The sequence below is a fragment of the Cryptotermes secundus genome, unplaced genomic scaffold (assembly GCF_002891405.2).
Source record: "Cryptotermes secundus unplaced genomic scaffold, Csec_1.0 scaffold107, whole genome shotgun sequence".
Taxonomy (NCBI): domain Eukaryota; kingdom Metazoa; phylum Arthropoda; class Insecta; order Blattodea; family Kalotermitidae; genus Cryptotermes; species Cryptotermes secundus.
Genome location: NW_019733836.1, coordinates 219,399 through 242,660, shown reverse-complemented (window position 1 = coordinate 242,660; position 23,262 = coordinate 219,399). Strand labels below are relative to the sequence as shown.

The 23,262-nt window shown below is 40.2% G+C and overlaps 1 protein-coding gene across 4 annotated transcripts in view; it reads right to left on the bottom strand.

Annotated features, from left to right (window-relative positions):
- The window catches only part of LOC111868193 (E3 ubiquitin-protein ligase HECW2), a 246,640-nt gene that overhangs the window by 79,836 nt on the left and 143,542 nt on the right, over positions 1-23,262 (bottom strand). For all 4 annotated transcript variants that reach the window (XM_023858628.2, XM_033752954.1, XM_033752953.1 and 1 more), the window contains one exon: positions 16,679-16,974. In XM_023858628.2, the coding sequence (XP_023714396.1) occupies positions 16,679-16,974 (296 nt within the window). The remainder of the gene's footprint in view (positions 1-16,678; positions 16,975-23,262) is intronic.

Genomic DNA, 23,262 nt, shown 5'->3' with positions numbered 1-23,262 from the left:
CTGATCGACTACTCTATTCCCCTGGGAGTCTTCGATGCCAATATTTTGAATCCCATGCTTCTCTTTCCATCCTAGTTCTTTTGTCTTCATGTACATCAAATCATAACGTCCTGTCCTTTGAAATTCTATAATCTCATCACATATCTTCTCAAGATATTCCTTTTTTGCCCTGTCCGTGGCTCTTTTCAATTAATTCCTCAGTCTCCTGTATTTCCTCCTGCCTTCTTTATTTTTACATTATGAACAAAAAAAAAAGAAAAGCACAAGAAATAACTTTCATGCAACCAAAATCCGTAAAAGGGAGTTGTAATCTTTCCTCCCCAATAGTCCGCTTGGTTCGCCTATACTGTAGCACCGGCCCTGCGAACTGCAGCCAACCTGTGAATGGTGGACCATTACTTCGAACATCTCGTATAAACAACGAACACATGATGCAAAAAGCAATAATTTCGATCTGATCAGTGCGTTGGTGTGACAATCATTTTCATTCACGGGAAGAACGTATGATTTGTGTCACATGCTGAAACAATATGAACACACAAAGCTTAATAAAAAGGTATAAATCAACGTATAACTGTAAATTCTCCAGAACTACGAAGGAATATCAATGAAATGGCTCTCACACCACTTTGTCACGTCAATACGTCAGTAGAATCGTGAAGTCTCTACACAAACAGGAGGGCATGCACGCACGTGCGGCAGAAGTATTCTCGTCAAGAAGGCAAAAAAGAAACATTTTAAAGTGCCAAATTGTCAATGAAAATCCGTCGAGTGTAACAATGTTTTTAGGTCACTTAATTATCTCACTTGCCTTACATGTTTCGGTTCAAGAGAAACCATCATCAGAGGCACGTATTACAAACACTTGAAAACACTGGCGTTGTTTAATGTACACAGTATGTAAGCTGCGTGTACGCTGTTACAGGTGTCGAAGTGTAAAAGCACAACACTTTCTAGTAGCATTGAATGCAGGTACTACTCTTGTATTCCATCTGAAAATTGCCCTCAAATTGAGCCGTCAATGTTAAAATATTTAAAAGTTTAAAACATTTAAAGTAAAATGTTTGGCTCCTTCTTGTTGATTCGTCCCGATGATGGGAGATGTCAACTTGAGGTTATGTAGGCTTATGGTCGGATGTTTCTTACGCGTTGTGTGTTGTGTACTTCGACACCTGTAACAGCGTACACGCAGCTTACATACTGTGTACATTAAACAACGCTAGTGTTTTCAAGTGTTTGTAATACGTGCCTCTGATGATGGTTTCTCTTGAACCGAAACATGTAAGGCAAGTGAGATAATTAAGTGACCTAAAAACATTATTACACTCGACGGATTTTCATTGACAATTTGTGACTGATAGTGTAACGGACCAAAAATGAAGCAATTTAAAATTTTAAAGTGCGTTTACATCTCTGTGGAACGTCTAATAAAATCGTCACGTCCATCGGTCTATACGCATGAAATAGGTCGAAAACGAATGACCTAATTTTTAAAAATTTGATGGAGAATTTTACGAAAAATTGTCGGGTCAACTTAATTTTCGTTTACCCAACAATCTTAACGACCACTTTGAGTGGATAGCTATATGCATTTCTGTGCGTATCATGGTCCTAACGCGATGAATATTTACCAGAGAGAAAACAGTTTGGAACAAAAGCTACAGAGGGAATCAAAACGCACATTTTATGTCCAATACACTTTTCTTTTAGTCTTACGATTCTCCAGACACGCTAAACAGAAATAAGCCAACGTCCTAAAATTGTTGTGCTGTGTGTACTTTTCTAAACACAAGCATTCAATGTGAGAGGCTTATTCTGCTTACCGTTTGCTGTTTACTCAGCTTACTCTTTGACCCCGACGATGAAGCCCGTACGATGTTCCGAAACGTCGTACTTTTCTACCGGACTACTGAGGGCAGTGTTCTTATTTGTATATTGAACAATTAATAATGGTCTTGAACATAAGCGAATATCATGTTTACGGCATTTGGACGTGAGCATAAGACATTGTCATTCAGGAACTGAAAATCTAGAAATAGCAGCAGCGAACACGGAAGAACTGTTACAATGTGGATGAATGTCCTGACTTCTTCCATATTCTTGATTCTATAACCCGATTAGAGTTTCGGCCTCTACAGTGGCCCATCTAGGATTTCCGTGGTAGGCTCTAGTGAACATGAGAATAAACATTCGGGTTCCACAAAGCGCTGCGAATTTCTTCACTAATTGAGCAACTACCGGTATCTCAAAAGGGGCTGTAGTCCACATAGTTAGTTAGTTAGTTAGTTAGTTAGTTAATTAGTGAGATGGGACGCGCCATAGCTCAAGCGGTTAGTCGCTGACTTCACACCGCGGCGGCCCGGGATCGATCGCGGGTCTGGTCAAGTCGGATTTGTCGTGGACAAAGTGGCGCTGGGGCAAGTTTCCTCCGAGTATTTCGGTTTCCCCTGCCAATCTTCATTCCACCAATTGCTCCACAATCACCCTCAGCTATCATCTGGGGATGGTACAATAGGCTAGAAGTGGCCGCAGTACAAGGAACTTAGTCCCACCCCACTACCAATAAAAAAATAATTAGTGAGATTATCTACCCGCCTACCTACCTATCTATGGCTCTACAGCCCTTGTGGATTGTGGACCTTGACCGCTTTTTCAGTTTCTTAATCCTAAGACAGTAGGTAGGACACCCTGGACGGGGGATCAGTCCGTCGTAAGACCGTTACTACACAGAGAACAACACAGAATAAACGCAGAGACATACATGGCTCTAGTGGGATTCGAAGCATGATCCCAGTGTTCGAACGAGCGAAGACGGTTCATGCCTTAGACCGCGCGCGGCCACTGCGAAGTCAGACACAGATACTTTGAGTGAACAATATCAAATTGCATGCTGCAGATTAGATTACACGGCCGACTGAGCTTAGCGCCCAGCACGTCGTCGCGAATTCAAGGGTTCGTCTTAATACATCTACCCCAAATACGAATATAAATGACATATTTTTTAAAACCTCAACACCTCCTCCTCTTCTACAGACTTCGCACGTTTTTATCATCAGACTGTCATTTCCTGTTTATTCTAGTCACGAGAAATCACCGTACTCTGCTGTCACCATCACCATCAATAATGTCATCAAAACACCGAACCATGTGGTTTACGGGTTTGTATTTGGGAGGTCTCCGGCTTGAATCTCGATGGATAGCCTATCCTGATCGTGACAGATGTCTAGTGGTGTTCTGCGGCATCTTGAGACATATGTTAGCGATCTTATTGTCGGGCCCTTCCATATTCCTTCGCATTCATTCTATCACGTCTTACAAGGTCTTGAAATCAGTACCTGATACAGCGTCGCAGAACAATGGAATAAGAATCATACACCATCACTAAATAACATAGCTCCATGAAGCCGACAATCGCTCAGCTAACCAAGAACTTGCCCGCCAAGTTTCATTGCCGTGTTCACAAGAAATCAGCACCCTATTCTGAACCAACTGAATCCAGTTGACACCCTCATACATTATTCCAGTAATATAATTTTCCAACAGGACTCCTAAGTGATGTCTTCCCTTAAAATGACCTAACTAAATTTGTGTATGTATTTATCATCTTCCCCATGCATTGACAAATATTCTCCTCACCTCACCAATCTTTTATTGTTATATGAGTTCAAGTACTTACAGACCAAATTATACGGCCTCACATCCCAGAAACCAGTATTCTTTACTTTAAGAAAGCTAGGGGCACGACTGTGTAAACCCTGATGTACTGTTAGCAGGTGCAATGTGTCTTTCAAAACGGAGTCATTGCAGCTTATCACATTCCAAAGTGAAAATGGCTTTAACACTGGCATTGCTTCGAATTTTGTTTTCCTTTCGACTTCATACTATAAAGTAAATTATTAAAAAATAAATAAATGTTTGATAAAATTACAACTTATTTTTACATAATCTTCCTCCTTTCAATGCATCTAGTAGAACAATACACAAGTTTCCTGATTCCACTAGAAAAAAAAAACAGGTCTTCGCAAAGACATTTCACATACCTCCTAACATAGGAGTAACTAGGATTACGTTACGTTTAAAACGAAATCGAGTGTTGCTCGGCGAACCAGTGCCGGCTACTAAATACCGAACAATGAAATCCGCCTGACCGGTAAGGCGGTTATGAGCAAACTGACATTTTATCTTTGGCCAGTTATTTCCCTGCAGATACTAACTCCGTGACTTGAGTCCTCGAGAAAACTATACCGACCGAGCGACCATCGCTTGTCGGCAAAGATAGTGGCCAACTTTAGCGGATAGAGGGTGTCGCGTGGTCAGTGCAAAGAATCCACATTGCCGTTAATTTCGGTTTTCTAGACCGGAGCAGTTACTTTTCCATTCCAGTAGCTCCTCAATTATCCTCATGAGGCTGAGTGCACCCCGTTCCAGACCCACTACTTCTCAGAAAATCTGGTAGTGCCGGGAATCGAACCCGAGACCTCTGGATCTGTAGCCAGAAATTCTGACCACTAGATCACAGAGGCGGTCCTATGTAATTCTATTTAGGGATACAGTCTCCATACAACACTGAAAATTAATCAAGATAATTTTTGAGAATATCGGCATTGTTTGGGGGGGCTTCTGCGGGGCCCTATATATGGAGTTGGAATGTTCTGATTCATCGGGCACTGACATAGGATGTAAACTCTTGAATGCCGAATATGAATAAAATCCGTCGAACTGTTCGGGCGTTTGCGAGGCGTTCAAACACACACACACACCACAAACCACTTTTTCGTAATCAAGGAGGCTGAAAACGTGTAAATTTTTCAAAACCTCGCGCTCGGTTTTCTTCCGTTCACAATACTTTTCTCTTCCCCAAGTCGTCCAGACCGGCTCTGGGGTCCACCCAACATCCTACCCAGTGTGCACTGGAGGCGTGAAGCTGACCACTCACCTCTAACTAGTGCCCAGGTGTGGAGCTATACATCCCCCCCCCCCCCCAAACGCCTTCATGGCGTAGTGCTTAATTAAATATGAAGAGGGGCAACCTTGCATTTTAACTTTCTATTACAATGCTTCATCATAATAACCACAAAGGTAAAAGTAGAGTTGTCCCTGTGCTTAATTAATCAAGCACCATGCTATGAAGACGTACGGGGGGGGAGGGTTGCGGAGGTATAGATCCACCATTTTTGACCTCGGCACCAGCTGGACGTGAGCGGTCAGCTTCACGCCCCGGACATTTTACGCCCAGAAGAGAGAACCCGGGCACGCTCTGGTTAGGAGGCCAATGTGTAGAAGAGAAAATATCATGCCCCTGCCGTGAATCGAACCCCGGTCGTCCAGCTCCTCGCTATTCCAGCTGCTCTTTGTGATATGAGAAAGTAAAAAGTTTACATCTTAAATAATTCTTGCACCGCGTCTTTGCGTAACTGGCGCTCACTTACAATTAAATGCCAACAATGCTGACTCTTCCACTGCCCCGGATACGTTGATACAGCTGCTCTTTTGCATTCGATGGCAGTGCAAAATGCGCATTGTCAATATCATTCGAAGCTTCCCAGAAATTCTGACTCGTATAGTTATCGCCGGGCTGAACTGTCATGCCTCTGGAAATTTTATTACTCTCCACACCGTCTGATCACAGACCGCTGTCACCCTTTCGAGCATTGTGTCAATGGATCAGCCATGTTAATTGTGGAACACAATATCACCATCACTGCTTAAAGACAAGGACAAGAATTCGCCATCCCTTTGGGTGCTGACATCAGCACTTCTGAGATAAACTAAAACTGTCTTTACTATTGTGATAAAAGCAACAAATGTAAGGGAAAAAGCATGTAGGGCCGTGAAACCAAAATGGACCAACAATATGCCTTATTTTAACATTTCAGTACGCAAACAGTTCTTAGTCACACCTTTCACACCTTTCAGTTACTGGACAAATAACAGAAATAAGGTTTTATGTCGCCTGGACATTCGGATCACGGGTTAGAATTCTGGTTGAAAAAAGGTTATTTATTATTACAAGCCAGTAGACATTTATGTTACTCACTCATATAAATTAACAAACCACAGTAAACCTAGGAGAGAATAATATTAAAATTGGTTTAGAGAAACGAGGTATGAAGATGTAGACTGCAATGACTCAAGACAAGGTCCAATACCGGGCTTCAGTTCCACAAAAGCAGGAATTACTTCACCGGCAGAATTGTACGAAGTTTTCAAGAAAGACCCTGTTTGAGGTTTGTTATACCGAGAGTCAAGCCCTATCTTCTTTCGCAGGAGCACAAGCGTGTGTGTTTCTCTTCAGCCACTAAATACGGGCATACTGCAGGCAGACAGAAAAGAATCAACATGACGGTGTATATTTCAAGTGCGAATCACTGTGCGTTTCATACCCGAGTATCTCGAATATTAAGAGGGTGCGCTGCCGAAGTTTCGATTGTAAATCGAACGTTCGTATATCGAATAACATTCTTGTAAAAAGAACAAGAAAATATACCAAATAAGGTAAAAATGGTAACGCTATCCCTGAAACAGGCCGTGGAGGCCCATAGGCTTGTGAGACGTCGAGGCTCCCACATTTTACAGATACTCCGGTCACAGACGGCGGTAAGATTGTCAGCCTTACGCACCGGCCGCCCTTTACCCACAGGAAGATTCCCGGTACTCATTTCTGTTAGAGGCTGAGTCGACCCAAGGATCATAATGCGGCTGGAAGTATTAGGTCAATTGAAAAATCCCATGCCCTCATCGGGAATCGAACCCGCGACCTTCCGGCTTGTAGCATAGTGCCTCAACCAACTACACTACAAAATACTGATATCAATTACTAGAAGTAGTTAAAACATCTTATACCCTGAACACTAGGGCAATTGACAAATATTATCTTAAACGTGCAGGATCTGAGGTTCTCACACCGGTCTTCTGGGATATAGCGCTGTGTAGGATCTGAGGCTCTCACAGCGGTGGTTATGAAGAGTTCTATCTTCTGGGATATAGCGCTGTGTAGGATCTGAGGTTCTCACAGCGGCGGTTATGAACAGTTATGTTTTCTGTGATATAGCGCTGTGTAGGATCTGAGGCTCTCACAGCGGTGGTTATGAAGAGTTCTATCTTCTGGGATATAGCGCTGTGTAGGATCTGAGGTTCTCACAGCGGCGGTTATGAACAGTTATGTTTTCTGTGATATAGCGCTGTGTAGGATCTGAGGCTCTCACAGCGGTGGTTATGAAGAGTTCTATCTTCTGGGATATAGCGCTGTGTAGGATCTGAGGTTCTCACAGCGGCGGTTATGAACAGTTATGTTTTCTGTGATATAGCGCTGTGTAGGATCTGAGGCTCTCACAGCGGTGGTTATGAAGAGTTCTATCTTCTGGGATATAGCGCTGTGTAGGATCTGAGGTTCTCACAGCGGCGGTTATGAACAGTTATGTTTTCTGTGATATAGCGCTGTGTAGGATCTGAGGCTCTCACAGCGGTGGTTATGAAGAGTTCTATCTTCTGGGATATAGCGCTGTGTAGGATCTGAGGTTCTCACAGCGGCGGTTATGAACAGTTATGTTTTCTGTGATATAGCGCTGTGTAGGATCTGAGGCTCTCACAGCGGTGGTTATGAAGAGTTCTATCTTCTGGGATATAGCGCTGTGTAGGATCTGAGGTTCTCACAGCGGCGGTTATGAACAGTTATGTTTTCTGTGATATAGCGCTGTGTAGGATCTGAGGCTCTCACAGCGGTGGTTATGAAGAGTTCTATCTTCTGGGATATAGCGCTGTGTAGGATCTGAGGTTCTCACAGCGGCGGTTATGAACAGTTATGTTTTCTGTGATATAGCGCTGTGTAGGATCTGAGGCTCTCACAGCGGTGGTTATGAAGAGTTCTATCTTCTGGGATATAGCGCTGTGTAGGATCTGAGGTCCTCAAAGCGGTGGTTATGAAGAGTTGTCTTCTGGGATATAAAGCCGTTAGTCCACTGAAAGTCAGCCGACAATTCGGAGAAACATGTCACCTCCATCTTCTGGATCGATGAATATGCTCAATAAAAATCCAGCTTGAACCAGGTAGCAAGACGAACCTTTGGCTTATGTGCTCTTCGATCCTGAAAATGGAGGTGACATGTTCCTCTGAAACGGCAGCTAACTTTCAACAGACTACAGGGTGTTATATACCAGAAGGCAGAAGTCTTCATTCAACATAAGTTCACAAGCAAATGTTTTGGCTGTCTCCCTCCCCCCAAAATATCCCAGCAGCATCTATGTAAGGGATGCCTCCTTAGCCTTCATAAAATATCATTCCACATTATAAAAGCCTGATGACTTTCCACACTTATTAGTCAATATGCAGGTAATTTGCCTTTGTCATTATTCAAGCTCAACAAGGAAGCAAGTTTCACCAGGTGTGATCTCTACAAGTTTTTTTTTTCCCCTTTCTTTCCCTGACGTAAATTTCTTGTATGAGCTGAGTTTGAAGCAGTTACAGGACTAGGAGAGTTGACCAAAACACTACATTTTATCAGCGTTAACTGTTAAAAAACTGTACAGCCAGAGAAACCAAAATGTCACTAGCTTCAATCTGATGAATAACCTTCAGTTTCTGCTCTAATGCAACGGAATTTCTTAAACCTTTGGCTGGTCTATCATTAATATCACTTCATCTTCCTCACTCAGACACATTAAGTATGCTTCTGCCAGAGTGACGAAACATTTCCATTCAAAACTGCTGCTGGGCAGGGATGAAGTCATATCATGTCAATGTACAAATAAGTACTTGTATTTTCAAATATTTTCAGACTCAACAAAACATTCACTATCAATATCCACCAACTTAATGCCACACATGGCACACCAATTCAGCCTAAATCAGTGCCAGAGCATGACTCTTTCTAAAGTATTAGCAAAATTCCAAGTATGAGGGGGGTCATGAAAATGTTGTCAACTGCGTACATTGAACAAGTTTAGAGTAATTAATTCAGTTGCGGAGCATTAGCCAGCAGGCAATGATGTGAGCACAGAAACTGAAAAATCTTCATTGTTAAGATCTGTTACCAAAGAATGACTAGTGAAAGAAGACTGAGAAAATTACCATGTGCTCTAGTGATTGGTAAAGTGTGGAGATTTGCGATAGTGCTATAGTTACATGTAGTAATGAGTTGTGTGTATAAGTATTCAATAAATCAATTCACCAATCCAAATCCAAACTACAGTCACACGGATTTCTAATTCTTACATTTTTTCTTCTTAATTTTCATTAATGACAACTTGGTGAGTCTCGAGTCTAGGTCCTGTGTTAACTAACTATGGGCCCCCTTCAAAGCCAACAGTGACCACCTGACAACCACACTGGTTATCTGAATGGTTCATACATAATAATAACTTCTGATAATGTGGTACTGAGATTCAAAGCAATCAAATATTTGATGTCTGAAATATTATTCTGTAAAAATTCTTTTGAGGAATAAATAACAAAGTTCGGTTTTCAGAGGAGAATTGAAATGCTGTCCATGTGATTTCAGTAATGACTCTCAAGCAGTAGCTGGAAACTTCTCAGAGCAGTGTTTAAAGAGATGCAAAACTTCCACAGTAGAAAGCCCGAAGAGCCTGTAGTAGAAAGGCTGAAAGGCCTTTATACAAAATGTTATTTCCCTACAATGAATGAAGGAATCTTTTGTGACAGCAATGGTGAGTGTAAAACAAAGTAGTCTGAGTCAGGAATTCAGTGCCTTTTTAAGGCACTTCAAGATGAAATCAACATATGAAACTATACACATTAAAGTAACGAGTTACAGCCTAGAAAAATTCCAGGAAAACGGCATGGATTCAAATCCTGTTGCTCTCTGTTTTCAAAACTAAAACACGTTGCATTTAAAGAGTGCATAAGATACGTATTTGTATTCAATTACCACTTGCTTGCTTATTAAGTATAATAATCAGCTATGAATTTCATCACTGTGAATTTTTAAATGTAACACATAATACAGTCTCAATGTAACAAGCTAGAAAGCACAGCTGAAATCAGATACAAACCTGCTATAACAAATGAGCAATATGTTTAGTTTGAAATATATCATCCAAACATCCACAATACATACCTTTCCTGAATTCAGATAAAAGCATATAATACTTGATATAGTCACCATTCTTACCCAGCACCTTTCACAACCTACTTCATCAACTCCAATTTCATATGCTTTACAGATTAAAGCACTTTGTTTACACCAAACAGACTTTCATATATGTTTTTTTCAAATCTGGTATCAGACTCTTTGTGTGATTATTCCTCCTTCATCCAATGCAAACTTTATGCTCTGCTACCTCACCGACAAAAAAAAAAACTTTTTTGTATAACAAGATTGTTGACCATGCAGTATAAATATAATTTTCAAGGAATAACCAAGTAACCTCTACCAATTTGGCTGATAAACTGGAGCTCCTGTGCTAATTATTAATCTACCACTGTTGCTGTAAATAATAAATCTATGGAACAAATTCCTGCTCACAATTTTTGTACCAACAAAATAACGTTTCTGCAGAAACAAAGGATTTAGCTTGAAATTTGGAACCAATGATCTCTGCAGAATCCTTCAGAAGACCTAAATCCCTCACAAGATCATTTAGTTCACTTTCTGTGAAAAGCTGTGGAAGAGTTCAAAAGTACCTTGTGTATTACCATCAGATTCAACATCAGATATAACTCTTTCTAAATCCGTGACTGAAAAGTTAGAAACACGTTAGATCCATGAACACACCTTATTATACATAGATGGCAGATCTGAACAACAGATAAAAGTAAAAAGTAGTGAAGGTATCTCTGTAACAGGGTTGTGAGATGTTGAGGTTCCCACATTTTCTAGACAATCGGCTCACAGATGGCGGCAAGGTTGTCAGCCCTACATGCCAGCCACCGTTTGCCCCAAGAACATTCCAAGAATGATATACTCTTTATTTCTGGCATTACAGCTTTGCACTTCACATATGAATAAACAACAATCATTTCCATATGAATGTTCATTGAGCTCATTTCTTTACACTGTGTGGATGTGGGCAGTTTTGACACCATTTCATATGTACATAGCCGAGGAACAGCCATATACCAATTCAACTTACTTACTCATGGAGCTGAGCCCTTCTGGAGGAGCCACCAATTCTGTAGCTACTCAAGAATTTCCCAGCATTTTATGGAACCCAAAGGTTCATCACCGTGTTCACAAGAGCCCTCCTGAGCCAGATCAATCCAATCCATACCAACCCATTTTATATATCTAAGATCAACTTTAATGTTGTCCACCCACCTATGCCTTGGTCTTCCCAGTGGTCTCTTTCCTTCTGACTTTCCCACCAATATCCTATACGCATTCCTCATCTCGCCCATTCGTGCTACATGCACTGCCACCTCGTCCTCCTTGACTTGATCATTCTAATTATACTTGGAGAAGAGTACAAGTTATGAAGCTCCTCATTGTGCAGTTTTCTCCAACCTCCTGTCACTTCGTATCTGTTCGGTCCAAATGCTGTATTCCCCTCAACACCCTGTTCACAAACACTCTCAGTCTATGTTCCTCCCTTAATATCAGGACCAAGTTTCACACCCATACAGAACCACAGGCAAAATTAGTTTTGTATGTCCTCAGGTTGCAGATGGAGGAGACGCCCTCCAGTTTTGGAGGGAAGCTGCGAATATATTGAATAAGCAGTCGCGGACAGCTGACAAGGGGTGGCCCTCCAGCTTGGGGGTTGGGCGTGGGGCTAACAACTCCTCACCACAAAACATAAGTATGTTACGAAAATGAATACCAATTCAACTACAATACTAAATTCTAATCCATGCTGTCCTTCTGTGTGTAACTTGTGGCCACACTCAATGGCCAAGACTCACCTCCAAAAATTAAATTCACTATTTCCTGTATTCACATATTCAAGTCTTTTTTCATAACTCTTTAATTTCATGACCTCTAGAAATTCTGATGTGGTTAATTATATTCAAACTGGGGAATTATAAAGCACGGTGTTCCACAAGGATCAATTTTAGGTCCCTTACTTTTTCTTCTCTACATAAATGATCTATCTAAAACCATCAACAATAAATCTAAACCAATTCTATATGCAGATGACATTAGTATAATATTTAAGAACTCTAAATTTGAAAACTTTAAAAATTACATAAATATTGTATTTGAAGCCTTAAACAGATGGTTCGAAGCCAATTTACTCTCATTAAATTTTGATAAAACCCATTACATATCATTCACAACTAAAAACAACCACCAAATTGATCTGGACATCAGTTATGCCAACAAATTAATCTGTAAAGTACTTGATACAAAATTCCTTGGAATACATGTAGACAGTACACTGTCTTGGAAAATACATATTGAACAAATTATACCTAAATTAAATGCAGCTTGCTATGCGATGAGATCAATTAAGCCTTTTATGTCACAGGAAACATTGAAGATGGTTTACCATGCCTACTTTCATTCTATTATGAACTATGGATTAATATTTTGGGGGAACTCTTCACATAGTGTAATAATTTTTAAAATACAAAAGAATATAATTAGAATCATTACAGGATGTAGAAGTAGAGATTCATGTAGAGAATTATTTAAGAAATTAAAAATTCTACCTCTTCAATCGCAATACATATTATCGCTTCTCTTATTTGTTGTTTACAACAAAGATAAATTCAAATTAAATTCTGATGTCTATAACATGAATACTAGACAAAAATATAACTTCCACCTACCCTCATCAACTTTATCAGTATATCAAAAAGGAGTCTACTTTACTGGCATAAAAGTGTTCAACAATCTGCCACAAAGTATTAAAAACTTGGGCAATGATACTAAAAAGTTTAAATCAGAGTTAAAGAATTATCTACATGCTCATTCCTTCTACTCTTTAGATGAATACTTCAATGTAAATAGAGAATGATGTAAAATTAAGTTATATTAATTTTTAAGCTAAAATTGCCTGTACTTATGTATGTAACCTTTTGACTTGTTCTGTATCCAAAGGTACTAACCTACTTAGGATTTATAGAATGTAAATAAATTCAATTCAATTCAATTCATGGTATCTATCCTTTCCCTCCCCACATTCCTAAGTCAGGAATTATTTTTAATAATGATGGAAACAAAATATACCCCTATGTGACCCTAAAAGAAATGCTTGTTAATTTTTCCATGACAAATTATTATTCTTTTGTTAGATTATTTCAAGCTGATGTATAAAATCTGTCACTTTGTATGCTCAACTGTGAGGGACTCTAAAACAGAAGTAACTTTACATTTATCAGCATGGTCTAACAAAGGCTAAAAATGTATCAGGTACAAACAATAACAAAGTAACAAGAACTGATAAATAACAATACATACTACTGCAAAGTATAAGCCTAAACAAAATACATTACTTGTGATTCACAGATGAATATACGAGTGTATATTATATTAATTAGCAGGATACGAAGGTCAGTCAAAAAGTTCCCAGAATGGTGGTATAGCACTCTAATGGTAGGACATACGGCAACGCTTACCTAATCACTTTCAAAGTAGGACCCTTGCATGAACACACACTTGCTCCATCGATCCTGCCATTGTGGGAGGCAGCGGTATAAGGCTTATTTTGGAATCTTCCGGAACTCAGCCGTTGCATTAGATTAAATGTCCTCCATGGTTGCGAAACATGTCCCCTTGAGGCCCATTTTCAGAGTAGGGAGCAGCCAAAAGTCACTTGGAGCGAGATCCAGAGAGTACAGTGGTTGAGTGATGACAGGAATATTTTTCTCAGCAAGGAATTGCTGCACAACAAGTGCTGTGTGGCTCGGTGCATTATCGTGATGCAGAAACCACTGACCCTGCCACTTGTCACGCCGCTTCCTCCGAACCACACCCCGCAACCTCTGCAAAACTTGCACGTAGAAATGGCCAGTAACAGTATCAACTTCTTGCTACAACTCCACGATGGTCATTCTTCGATCACATCGAATCAGCTGTTGCACTTTTCCAATCATTTCTTCAGTTCTGGATGTCGAAGATCTCCCGCTGCGCTGGTCATCCTCTAATGTCTCCTCGCCGTTCTTAAACCAGGAAAACCAGTCGCAAACTGCTGATTTCTTTCGTGCAGTATCACTGTAAACTTGCCACAGGGCCGATAGTGTCTCTGAAGCAGAATTTCCAAATTTGCACAAGAACTTGATGTTCGAACTGCGACACTGTGCCGGGTGACCAACACTCACATCTAATTCAAAAGGAACAGTAACGATACTGCAAAGTGAAACCTGTCCAAACCTGTTGCGCCTGCAAGCAGACATGCTGAGCTTCCCACCACAACAGCGTGTGCGCAATCTTATCACTCATTATCACTTCATTATCACTCATTCTCCGTCTGCAGGGGAATTCCAAGAACTCTTTGACTGCCCTACGTATGTCATGTGGGGTGGTGTGATTTTATGAACTGTATCTATAGTGTGTGGTAGTATGAAATAACTTAGGTGAAATAGTTATGTTACTTTTAGACATGCATATGAGGTGCTATCAGAAAGTTCGCAGACTGTTACTCATGTATCTGCCTCTGTGAAAGAAGATGAGGAGACACCAAAGTCACACTTCCACAAGCCTATTGCCACATGACACTGCACTGTGAACACGCACTGTGTTTACATGAGTGCTTTTTCAACGTGGTGTTTCTTTTTGTCTGCAATGGATGGCACAATTAAGCAACACGTCTGCATCAAGTTTTGCATGAAAACTGTTAAAACTGGTACCAAAACCCTTGAAATGCTTCATGAGGCTTTTGGGGAACATTCTTTAAGCTGAACAGCGGTTTTTGAATGACATCCACATTTCAAGGCTGGTCGAGTGTCAGTTGAAAATGACGAACATTCAGGGTGACCAAGCACCAACAAAATGACAGAAAATGTTGAAAAAATTAGAGAACTCATCCACAACGACCATCGCCAAACAATCCACAAGCTCGAAGACAACATTGGGATCAGTTATGGAGTTTGTCAGATCTTAACAAAAAATGTGAACATGCACCACATTGCCACGAAGTTTGCTCTCTGACTCTTGTTAAATGATCAAAAGCAGTGGCGCATAACCGTGTCTTGAACTACGAGAAAAGGCTAATGATGACCCAACTTTCATTTGTATCTCTAGGATCATAATGGGTGACAAAAGTTAGATTTGAGGTTATGATCCAGAAACAAAGCAACAATGGTCACAGTGGAAGAGCCCACAATCACCAAGAGCAAAAAAGGCATGGCAAATATAGAGTTCAACAAAGAGCATGTTTCTTCTGATGTGAAGGAGACTGTTCACCGTGAATTTGTTCCTCCTAACACTATGGTCAACTCTGACTTTTACTGTGATGTTTTGAGATGCTTGAGAGAAAATGTGCAACAAAAAAGACCAGAACTTTTGCACAACCACAGCTGGCTCCTTCATCACAACAATGTGCCAGCCCACATGTCCCTGAATATCACAAGAGTTCATGACTAACAACATGGGTATCATTCTCCATCCTCCCTTACATGCTGGACTTAGTCCTCTGTGATTTTGCTTTGTTTCCCAAATTTAAAATGAAACAGAAGGGACAACATTTTGAAACAGTGTCTGATATCCAAAGTGAATCATAAGTGGTACTCGACAGCTTTAAGGAAAATTACAGCCAAAAGTAAGTAAGTTAAGCCAGCATCTCTTTCTTGACCTAGTCCTACATCAATAGTTTAGAATCAAAATAGGATGAATAAAATTGAATTGAACTGAATTGAACGGAGCAAAGGAGTTCAAGATAAGGAGTTTAAACAGGAAGCTGCTTGGGTTATTCCCTAACTGTACAGGCACACTATAACAGGATGATAACTAAGAATAATGAATTTGGAAGAATGTGGAAGGAATCAGTTATGGCATACTTTAAGGAACTATTTCAGCATTTGCCTAGTGGGATTGGGGGAGACAATGAGAACCTCAGTCAGCATAGTTGGCCATAAAGCCAAATATCAAACTCGAGACCTCCCATATATGAAGCAGGAGTGTTAATCAATCAATCATGTTAGTAAGTACAAAATCTGAGGCAATGATATTAATTATTCTTGTAGCAGGGCACCTTGAATACCCATGTGTTTTGTTTCTCTAAAAACTGTCTTTCTTTGTGGTTTCAAAAACTGTATGGGAACTGGAGGTGAAAGATATTCACTTCAAATGGACAGTAGGAAGGGCAACAGTCCCTTCTGCCTCTTACTTCTAAAATCAATATAATTCCGTTTAGAGTTTATTAGTATTTATAGCAAACAGAGATGCATGTAACACTATATATACCCGAAATACAAATAAATAAAATAAAAGGGTGGCATTTACACCATTTTTCGGTTGGGTAGCGGGCGATGGGATGTAATGGACACAAGACAGTGTCATCATAGTTTTTTGCAGTATGAAGTTTAATGGGGACAAAACAGCTGATCTTTTATGTTACGGTTCCTTAGTCACTATATTCTTCCCCACATCTGCCTGTTATTACAGTCTACTACAGAACTGTCGAAGTGTTATAATCTATATCAAACAGTTTACTTCAGATACAATAGTTCTTTTATGACAAATTTCCTGCATTACAATTAACACAACTGCTGAGCTTCTTTCCAATGAAACAATTCGCCAACATGCTTTGTTAGTCAGTAGTAGAGTGCAAGAATTCTTACCTCAGTAAGATGGTGAGATCAATGTCATCACTGAGGCGGTCCAGTGCTGTGGTTCCATCAACTCTAACAGCATTAATCTTGTCTCTAAGACCCTGTGAAGTCCCCACCACTGCATGCCTTTCCTTCAGGATGTCCAATATGTTGGGCTGACGAAGGAATGCAACTACCTTCTCATTATATGCTGTGGGGATATCTGGAGGAGCCAGCACACGTGGGACAGAAGCACCACTCAAACTGGAAGCTATGTTTGGATTGCACCCACAATTCACTGTGGGACGTGGTGGGGGGACTGGTGCCTGCACACAGGAGTGTTACAAATTAAAAATCTTCACTAATAGGGCGGAAGTGAACAACAATAAATTCTCTCTCTTATAGGAACATTTAAAATTTTAGTGCCTTCTGTAAATATCTCAAAATGCATTTTTTTAAATACATTTTTACCTTCTATACATATCAGTTTGTTCTACTGCTGCTGATCAGATTTGATGAAAGTCAAATGCAGCCACAGAGCATGTATCATTTGTCAATTATGTTCCCATTTCCTGTATTAAATACTGGAAACTGCTGAATTACTTTGAAAATTACCAGAAACTGCCTCTGTAAAGTAGCACCCAAAATAAAAGACGCCAAAATAATACGCCTTAATAGTGATACTAAAACTTCCTTTAATCCGTAATTTTCACCCATGAACCTTTTACAGAAGGAAGAAACATTGTTCCTTCAAATGTAAGCTGTGTTACGTATAAGTAAACAGACTTGTCAGTGTCCAGTTTTGCTGAGTATATTTCAAGTCTTATTAATGCTATGATTATGTTTTGTGGCCTTAAATAAAAATGTAAAGAACAATAACACTAATTAGTGTTTATATAAATATCGTACATATGCTGTGAAACCATTTGTAAACATTTAAGACTTAATGATAGGCTATAAACTGACTACCATCATGTCCAGATGGCATCATCATCCATTCTGCTGGCTAAAGAGATAAAGGAGGACAAAGTTTGAAACAAAGCTCTCACCTCCATCAAACAAAAAGTCACAGTATGCACAGAGACTTAAAGCCAAATTCCTATCTACACTGAAGAAGTGATCCCTAACCACAAACACAACTTTTTAACCACCTTAAAGAAAGTTTTGGAGAGCTACAAGGTTGAGGTGAAAGTTGACTATACAATTTAATAAGAACAGAATAATATACTTATATAAATAAAATATATTAAATATATGCATAACTAATCCAGCAACAGAACGAAAGTAAAACAGAAAGAAAGGAAGACAGAACAATAAATACAGAGAGCAAGGAATAAAGAAAGCAAGTAGGTATGTGGGCATGCAGGTAGGTCAGTGATTCACTAGCATAGCCTTTCCTCTGAATAATAAGTTAATCAGCTCTTTGATAAATTAACTTCCCCGAAAAGCAAAGGTTCATCACGATCTCTACATTGCCTGATACTGAGACAGCTCAACTTCATGCACATCTTCTTGAAGAACAACTAAACTAAACTAATATTCAGCAAACCTTACAATCATATTTTTAATTAGTGGAAAATACGAATGAAATTTAACAAAAAGCAACTCCCTTTGTACCTTCATCCTTCACCCCCTTTTTTCCTTTCCTTCATCAATTTCATAGCTTTGTCCCACTCCTTCATCTTTCAGTTAAAATGATTATACCTTTACGCTTCAGATGGCACAGTTTTGAACACAGAAATGCTATCTATTTAAGTAAGTGAAAAATATTTTCAGCATAAGAATGACATAATATACACAGAGTCAGATAACACATATACCTGTACACAGTCATAAACTGTCCCCTATTACCAATTTTAAATAACAAAAATCTGCAAAATATCCTGCCTTGTATCACTTTAACACTCGCTTCCATCTTCATTACTCCTTAATTTAGAATATTATTAAAATTAAACAGCTACACTGCATTAGTTCTTAAGTTGAAATATTCCAATGTTATTCTACTTTCATCGTTCACTCATTAAAATACATTTGCTTAAGAAAATCACTCTATCTTTTCACATGCTACCTTCTTCTTGTGCTGTTTTGTTTAGCCTTATGAATTTCGGTGTCATACTGTTACTGTTATTTTTATGTACCCCATTAGTATGTATGTTCCCATGCAGCTGCACTAGTCAAGTGTAAAAAAAAAAAAAAGGAAAAAAAAAGCTACCCCTGTAACAGGCCATGAAGGCCCATAGGGTTGTGAGACGTTGAGAGTCCCACATTATCAAGACAATCAGCTCATAGACGGCGGTAAGGTTGTCAGCCTTACGCGCCAGCCGCGCTTTACTCCCCAGGGAAATTATTTTATTAATTCCTGGTACTCATTTCTGTTAGAGGCTGAGTCGACCCCAGAGCCATAGTGCAGCTGGAAGGTATAGGTCAACTGAAAGATATCCAATGACCTCAATGGGACTTGAACCCATGACCTTCTGACTTGTAGCATAGCCCCTCAACCAACTATGATACTGCGTAACTCTGCTCTAGTCAAGTGTAAGTCACTTTATTGTAATTATTATTAGTATTTACAATAAAGAGACATACACTTGACTAGAGCAACTGTGTGGGAACATAAACACTAATGGGGCACATAAAAATAATGATAACAACACACTAATATATGACATACACAGGGTTAAACATAACACAAAAACATGGACACCGTAAGAAGAAGTAAAAAATAAAGGTAACCCTGTAACAGACTGTGGAGGTCCATATGGTTGTGAGACGTTGAGGCTGCCAGATTTTATAGACAATTGGCTCATAGATTGAGACAAGGCTGTCAGCCTTTTGCGCCGGCCGCTCTTTACCACCAAGAACATTCCAAGAATATTCCTGGTACTCATTTCTGTTAGAGGCTGACTCGACCCCAGGGTCATTTTTTGATTGCTTGTGGGGTGGGACTAAGTCCCTTCTACTGCGGCCCCTTCTGGCCTATTGTACCAGCCCCAGATGATAGGTGAGGGTGATTGTGGAGCAATTGGTGGAATCAAGATTACCAGGGGAAACCTAAGTACTTGGAGAAAACCTGCCCCAGTGCCACTTTGTCCACAACAAATCCCACTTCACCAGACCAGGAATCGAACCCGGACCGCCACAATTGGAAGTCGGCGACTAACCACTTGAGCTATGGCACAGCCCTGATCCCAGGGCCACAGTGCAGCTGGAAGGAATAGGTAAATTGAAAAAAAATCCAATGGCCTCATTGGGATTCGATCCCGCCACCTTCCGGCTTGCAGCACAGTGCCTCAACCAACTATGCTACCGCATGTCCCCTTAACGCAAGAAGAAGTTGGCACAAAACAAGATTAAGAGTGATGTTCTCAAGCAAATTTGTTTTAATGAATGAATGAATGAATGACAAAAATTGAATACTGGACACTGGAATATTCGGCTTAAGAACTAATGCAGTGTAGCAATTTAAATAAGCAAACAGTTGTCTGATGATGGGCAAGCACGGCTGAAACATGTAGCAGTTTAATTTTAATATTATTTTAAATTAAGGACTACTTGTAAATGAAGCTGCATTAAAGATGAAAGCAACAGGATGCTGAAATATAAGGGCAGTCAAATGAAAACAGGTCACCACGCATAACTCACTAGGCACACAAGTTGGTAATACTGGAATTTGCTTACGGTACAAACATCTGGTGGGGACCCGGGAAAGCACAGTGACGTGTCCTTGCACACTTGTCGTTTGTTTATTGTGCTGGAAGTAAGGTCAGCGCTACATGTAGTCATCCAACATCAGTAATGGAGGCAAGTAAGGAAAAACATCAAAGTGTAGTGCATACTTTGACTGCTGAAGGAGTAGGAGAATGAGAAATTCATTATCGCATGTCTGTTGTTTATGGCGAACACAGAATGTCACGCTCGCATGTGCTGGCGTGGCATAAGAGATTCTGAGAGGGACATGTGTCACTGCAAGATGATGCTCAGCCAGGACAGGCTCATCGTGTCATCACTCCTGATGTAATTGCTGCATTTGATGGTCATATCCAGGCAAACCGACGGATCACTGTGGAAGAAATTAGTCTTTTGATGGGAATAAGTCACGTTTCTGTACACTCCATTGTGACAAAACACCTGCTGTACCACAAAATCTGCGCGCAGTGGGTTCCACATAAATTCACAGAGGAACAGAAGAGTCGGTGAATGGGTGCATCACTGGGTCACTTGCAACGATACCATGAGGAAGAGTATGCTTTTCTCTCCCGTATTGCCACTGGGGACAAAACTTGGTGCCACCATTTTGAACCCGCAAGCAAACGGCAGAGCCAACAGTGGACACACGTCAATTCTCCCCCACTGAAGAAATCCAAAGCCGTACACACAAGTTCCGGTAAAGTGATGATGATGATCTTCAACTTCAAAGGCCCTCTGCTTGTCGAATTTCTCGAGTATGGGGTCACAATCAGTGCACAGCGCTATGAAGACACTTTGCAGAAACTAAGACGTGCCATAAAGTCTTCTGCATGATAATGTGAGCCCCCACACTGCCAACTCTGTGAGGAATACGCTACAGAGATTTGGTTGGGAAGTGCTTCAACATCCCCCCTACAGCCCAGATCATTCCCAATGTGATTTTCACATTTTTGGAGACCTGACATTGGTTTGCATCAGACAAAGACGTGTGTGGCTGGGTAAAGATGTGGTTCCGTAGACAGCCCACAAGCTTTTTCAGGGATGGGATTGACCATCTTATCTCCCAGTGGGATAAATGTAGTGTAACGTGTCGGCAAACCAGAGGAGTAACTTCTATGGAAACGCTAAAATAGACCGTTATAGAGGAGACAACAATGGCTCCATTGTAATTCTAACAGGAGTCTCGGAATAGTCTTCGAAGAAGACCTACTTGGATTTATTTGTAGCGTGACAACAAAGAACATGTTAAAGAACATTTCTTACCTCAAAAGTAATCTCCAAAACTGTTAATACTGTAGCATGACACACAAAACACGCTACAGTATTAACAGTTTTGGAGATTACTTTTGAGGTAAGAAATGTTCTTTAACAAGTTTCATTTCATGCATCCTGTTGTGTTATAATATACAATTTCTTTATTAAAACTGTCACAACACAACTATATTACGGTCAGTGCCTAGTTGGGCAGAGCCACTGACCTTAACAATTTCTTTATTAAAACCATCAGAAAACAACTATATTAAGGTCAGTGCCTAGTTTGGCAGAGCCACTGACCTTAATATAGTTGTGTTGTGACGGTTTTAATAAAAAAAATTGTTCTTTAACAAGTTTTGGCTTCTGACGTGCTTTCATTTGACTACCACTCATACAATATCCTGTCATGTGCATGCGGGCACAATGGTACGTGTTAAACATGTTTACGTCTATGTAAAGTCATTCAAGCCATTCAACTGCTCTGAAGATGGAGGCACTACGTTCCTCCTAAACGTCGGCCAAAACGAAGAATACACGGTGCCTAAACCCAGAAGACAACTTTCTTCATGTTTACGTCTGTTTATTTGCTCTCTGACATCAAGCACCTTTGAGTACAGCATAAGATTAAGTTCCATTCCTATCCTTTCAGTATGAGAAATAGCTAACAGCTCACTTGCAGAGACCAAAATGCAGTACATGCTTCTTGATGATGGAAGGATACCATAAATTACAACATAATGATCACAACATTAGAGTGGCTCCAGGTCCATCTCACCTTCATGGGTTATTCATACAAACACTAGCTTTGTAATAACTTTTTGTATAATAGATTTTTAGATGAAACACTGCCACCATATTTGCAACACCTACAGGGCAATGTTACTCCCTCAGAACAATGTACTGCCAATTTCCCAGTTATCCAGTATCCAAGTATCCTTTTCATAAATTTATTCAAAAACAAATTTGCAATGCGGAGCCAGGATAGTGTAGTTGGTATAGCAAATGGGAAAGGCAGGATGACCAAGGGGTAGGAGTTCAAGTCAAGAATTTTCTCTTCTCCCCAGCATCCAGACCTGTTCTGGGTCCAATGGGTCCCAGAGACTCTTTCCCCGAGATTAAAGCAGCAGAGGCGTGAAGCTGACCACTTACCTCCAACTAGTGCTGAGGTCAAGAAAATGTGGATCTATACATCCACTTCACAATATGCCTTCATGGCATAGTGCTTAATCAGTTAAGCATAGGGAAAACTTTACCTTTTACCATATGTTCATTACGTTGTGGTAGTTTTCCGAAAGATTATTAGTGATGCTACCCTCATCCTTTCTCATACAGGTGCCATAAGAGTACATGCCAGGTGAATCTGTCATCACATTAGAGCATACGAGTATATCCTTAATCTTTCATCCATTAATTTGCTACGTCACTTAAGAAGACTCCCAGCAAGAACTAAAGCAATAAAATGTTTATGTAAGTTTTGAGGTTTTCACGGCGATGACTATGAAGAAAGCCGTCTTCTGGGTTTAGGCGCCGTGTATTCTTCGTTTTGGACGACGTTTCGGAGGATCGTGTCACCTCCATCTTCAGAGCAGTTGAATGGCTTAAAATGCAGAGAGCAGTAGCTGTAGTGATAGGAAGTGAAAGGCACTGCTATATACGAAGTAGGCAGGGGGGGG